This window comes from Loa loa (assembly GCF_000183805.2).
Source record: "Loa loa unplaced genomic scaffold supercont3.190, whole genome shotgun sequence".
NCBI classification, from domain to species: domain Eukaryota; kingdom Metazoa; phylum Nematoda; class Chromadorea; order Rhabditida; family Onchocercidae; genus Loa; species Loa loa.
Window position 1 is genome coordinate 31,528 of NW_018108370.1, and position 4,963 is coordinate 36,490.

Genomic DNA, 4,963 nt, shown 5'->3' on the forward strand with positions numbered 1-4,963 from the left:
CTTTTTTTGCACTTAGCTCAGCGACACATTTGCTTTTAGTGAGTACGAAGAAACAATGGATGCTATACAGAGAGATTTGGAAGCATGTGAGAAGGAAAATGCAGAACTGAAGGAACGTGCCAAAAATATGAGCAAAAAAGCGTTGCTAATGGTGTGGTATTCTTTACCTGCATTTGAAAACACACCGTGTAAATATTTGATGCGTATGATATTTTGACCATCCTATCCTATCATCATTACTATTTTAAATAATGATTTGCTCTTTAGTAGCATTAGTGGCTGTAAAATTTCGGTAATTATCAGTCTTTTTCCTTTTTAAAATAGCAACAGGTAGTTTGAGTAAATTGATAAAGTATTCAGTTTTGTTAATGAAGCATTTTTTAAAAAGAATTTGAGCAACAATCTAACGTCGTCCGTTACTTCGTTGCCATCAACACCTACTGCTACTGGTGGCACCACATTTACATACGGAGCTGAAATCACTTTTCTGGAAACAGCACTGATTGAAAAGCAGGATGCTCTCAAATTCGCAAATGAAAAAATACGTTATCTGAAGGTTGCGTTTTTGCTTGTAGTTTAGTTTTGCTTCCAAAGTATTTCTATTTTGATTTGGTTGGGATTTGCTGAACTTTTCTGAAGTGGTAATGAACTCTTTTGTTTTTTGGGTTATGCTGAATGGAAACTTGATGCAAGGTATATTCAGGTGCAAAATGTTGCTTTTAGGTTCAAGGCATGCTACAGTTATTGTCGGATACCGGAGTGTCTGATATTTCGACTGAAATTACTGGACCACTAACACTAGATGCTGCTCAGGGACAATACAAAGAGGAACTTGACAAATTGATTAGAGAAGCGGAAGGCATTATAAGCGAAGCTCGAAATTACCAAGTGCCGTATATAGCAAATTTGCGTAAGCAGAGAAAAGCTCAACTTCTTGAGGAACATCAATATTATTCGAATGTTCGGGATGTTAATTATAGGATTGATGATGTGAGTGTTTTTTAATTTCATTATTGACAAAACGTTATTTTTTTACCTTCATATCTGTTTGAGATTTCATCGCCCTATATTTATCTGATTTACAGTTGAAATTAAAAATTCATCGTTTCTGGTCGAAATATAACCCTGGGAAACCGCTTCCGAGCTTGTTTAATAATATCAAGAGCATCGTTATTGAAAGACCAAAGGTGAGTTCTTAATCTGCTTAGTATTGTGAACTTATTGCTAGCGTTTGTTCTTATAGTCGATGATGACAAATACCTTCCGGTTTCGCACAACTAATATCTTTTACTGACTTTTTTTTTATTATACTTATGAAATTCTACTTCATAATTTTCTACTGAAGTAACAGTAATTAGTGATAATGATTTCTTGGGCTGTATCCTGTTTTTATTTAAATAAATACAATGGACGTATTTCAGTACGTGCAATGTGGTGATCGGGGTGTGCATTCGAATGCATACAAGAATGCCTATAGTCTTTTATTTGATAAGTTAGACGTAGAGCGCAAAAAGTTCGAATTACAACGTGTTTGCTGCTGATAATTATGTCGTAATCTTATCGCTTTTAACTAGTACAATTCATCAAAAACCACCGAAAGCTGTCTTTTTCAAATTGTCCATAATTGGTTCTTGTACATACTGCTATCTGAGGAAAGAGCAATTAACAAATACTAGAAGTTGCCTTATATTTTTTCCTTAATCTATTTTATCGTTACATTGAAATATTGTGACCATAACTATTTATCCTTCTCATTTATTTATTATTCCGATAATTTCATTTGTATCATCCACTACTTATTCCTGTGTGATTATTTCTGAATTTAAAGAACACTTCAATGGTACCTTCATGAAATTGTACTTTAGAATACGTGATATGTATTTCTGCTCTTTTGTACCTATATACCCTTATGCTTTTATACGATTGTGTATACAATTTTATAACTTTTAACTAGATGCCAATATTGAATATAATAAATTTTTTTTCTTTGCATCCTTCGCCTTTTTGTTTCAGTGACATAATCCAAGGATAGAAGTGTACGATATGTACTACTGTAATCATATTGAGAGGGGATATACAAGAAAATGAGCAGAAATGCCATTTTTTGAGAAATATGCATAGAGAAAGTATATATACATGTAGCAAAGCTAGATTGAGGAATTGTGAGATTCTGAAATTCATCAGGTAAAGGGAAGTTCGTTTTTGGGACTGATGAATGTGATAATTTACTCGAAATCAAAGGTCTGAATTCGATCTGATATATCATTTTGTTCTGAGTCAACGATTATAGTTGAAAATTTATCTTGTTTATCTGAGAGCGCGCTATTGTACAAACTACTGGGTACAGCACATATAATACAATACTGAGAAATTACTCTTCACTACCTTCTTTCTTTTTCAAATTCTAATAGCAATATTCTCATTTTGAAAATTACAAAAATAGATAAAAGAAGAAATAGAGTGAAGCTACAATACCATAAGCAAGTGGCAGTATGATACGCGCTGATAGATCAACCCGTGCAGCTGTTACTGAGTAATAATCGGACCAACGATGGAAATAATCATTTATCAGAGTATCATAGTTTGACGTTGACGTTGAACCAGGTAAATCCTATAAGATTATTAATTTTTTCTAATTTTTTTTTTTTTTTTTTTAATATTTATGATAAACATGCTGGACTGATTTCAGATATGTTCATTAATTAATAGAATGTATAATTGCTATGATATTATCTGCTTTAGTATATGATATTCTATTTTATTAGTACAAATTGTAACCTTGCTACTTCAAAATATCATCTGATTGGATATTATTGGTTTTGATGCAAAAAATAATCGATAAAGAATAATCAGCTAATGATTTTATCTTATCAGTGCCATTTAGGCAATTGCAATTTGAAATTTTTAAAATATAAAAGAGCGAACTTGATCGAAATGTTTCATTTCAAGCATTCGTCCATTAGCAACAGGTGGTCTTGGGCTAATTGAACGACCTCGTTTTGCAGCCTGCTTTTCGCGCCGATACCGGCTTTCCGCTCGAACAGATTCATTTTTATTGGCAAGCAGAAGTTGCTTGTGTGACATTTTCGTTAATATATGCACTGCTATAACCTGTAAGTGTTCATAAAGATTTTAGAAATTGATGAAATTAAATGTTTTTTTTTCTTAAATCATTGAAATAGGTTAACTCCTTTTCATGAATATGAATTGAAGTAATAAGCGAAATAACGATTACCGTGATCACTCTTACTGATATTTTGATTAACGTCTGCTTTTAATAACTTATATTTTTCATCAAAATATCAGTAAATGTGATCACGACAATTATTATTATTCAATATCGAAAATCGCGCATTTAGCAAATTTTACTGATAAAATTGTGATCTGCATATAATTTTAACATATTGTTACGATAAGAATATGGTTAAATAATTAGGATTAAATGATTAGTTTATACTATCAAATAATACAAATATCATATTTTAAATGTAGTTACGAAGAAAAAGGCCTGATTTTTATTCAAAATTTAAAAAATTACTTCGAGCAATGAAAGAAGAATGAATATATTGCATAAAAAGACCCAAACATCAGCGGCTGTTAAGTAAGCTGTTGATGGTACTTCATTATTCCAAAGCATTGCCTGAAAGTATTTCGTTTTTTTTTTTTTTTTTTTTTTACTCGATAAGGAATTTTTAGCAATTAATTTACCCGAGAATTACCGTGAATTTTATCATCTGATAGATAAAATGTAGTTATTTCATAGAGCTAACCTGAATGTCGGATTCAACTATGCTAATACATAGTCATATCCAGTATACATCGATATCGTCATTTAGTAAAAAGCTTAATTCCGATTGGTTCAAGCCTAGGGTAGAGTATATTTGCAACTAATTGTGTTAATACCGGATACTGTTCATCAATAGAGTATCTTATCAAATAATCGGAACGGATAGTAAATAATGTATTAATATGAAATTAATTAATCTTTGCAGGTTATAAATAATATCACAATTATTAGGAAGTGATTTGATAGTTTTACTACATTATTAACATCAAGAAATGATTGTGAAAGCGTTATCATCCCAGTCTTAAATGCTTTCTTATCATTCTATTCTAATGATTCTTAGCATCTCAAATTGATAAATCAATCACCGTTATTTAGGATTATATTAAATAAAAAAATTAAATAAAATTAATACACAGAAGAATGTAAGCAAAGATGAGAAGGCCACAACAGTTATCCGTGATTGCAAATGTTGTCGTTCAATGTAAAAGATAATCCAGGTAAGTGCAACAAGTATAATTGTTGGCAAGAAATAACGAAAAAATGACGTATGGAATGGCCGATGAAAATGTAATTGAACTCGAAGACATGAGAATCGTGCTGAAAGAGAAGGAAAAGAAAAAGAAAAGAAGAGAAAGGAATGAAAAGGTAAAAATATTTCTTGAATATTACTAAAAAATTAGGAAATAGATTCTTTTTAATTTAAAATGATCAAAGAGTAAATGTAATAATAATACAATATTGTTTGTTGAAATGTTTCTCGTTTTTTCCTTTTTTTTTTTCAATTAAAATAATTAATTTATACAACCATCCTACCAACTATTTTTGTCTTTTCCTAAATTCCATTAATTCTGAAAATGCGGGAATGTAAACCTGTGGCTGTATTTAATTCAGTGACAGCGTAAAGTGCTTCAAAATTGCAATTTTCACTGGAAACTAACGATGTATGCATGCTTATTGGTCCGATACTTGCATTCAGTCGTGCTCCATCGGAGTGATACCACGAAAGTGATAATTGCCTGCTGGGATGCTTACCTGCAAGATAGGTTCATTTTTTTTAAAAAAGGAAAAACGATAAAAGTAAATCATTCAGATAGTTGTTGCATGCAAGTTTTACTATACATACCTATATATATATATATATATATATATATATATATATATATATATATATATATA

At 30.8% G+C, this 4,963-nt stretch overlaps 2 protein-coding genes across 2 annotated transcripts in view; one reads left to right on the top strand and one right to left on the bottom strand.

Annotated features, from left to right (window-relative positions):
- Positions 1 to 1,541, top strand: part of LOAG_18080 (CAP-Gly domain-containing protein) — a gene marked incomplete at its 3' end in the record, with an annotated part of 10,701 nt that extends 9,160 nt beyond the window's left edge. Inside the window, exons 27-31 of the mRNA XM_020450750.1 lie at positions 40 to 151; positions 389 to 556; positions 724 to 990; positions 1,086 to 1,187; positions 1,422 to 1,541. Coding sequence (XP_020305533.1) covers positions 40 to 151; positions 389 to 556; positions 724 to 990; positions 1,086 to 1,187; positions 1,422 to 1,541 — 769 coding nt within the window. The remainder of the gene's footprint in view (positions 1 to 39; positions 152 to 388; positions 557 to 723; positions 991 to 1,085; positions 1,188 to 1,421) is intronic.
- Positions 1,542 to 2,431: 890 nt separating this feature from the next.
- LOAG_12607 (hypothetical protein) lies at positions 2,432 to 3,637 on the bottom strand (the record flags this gene model as incomplete). Its single annotated transcript, XM_020448568.1, has 3 exons — positions 2,432 to 2,611; positions 2,926 to 3,111; positions 3,539 to 3,637. 3 exons carry the CDS (start codon positions 3,635 to 3,637, stop codon positions 2,432 to 2,434), a joined length of 465 nt encoding a protein of 154 aa, XP_020301300.1.
- Between the last annotated feature and the right edge of the window lie 1,326 nt (positions 3,638 to 4,963).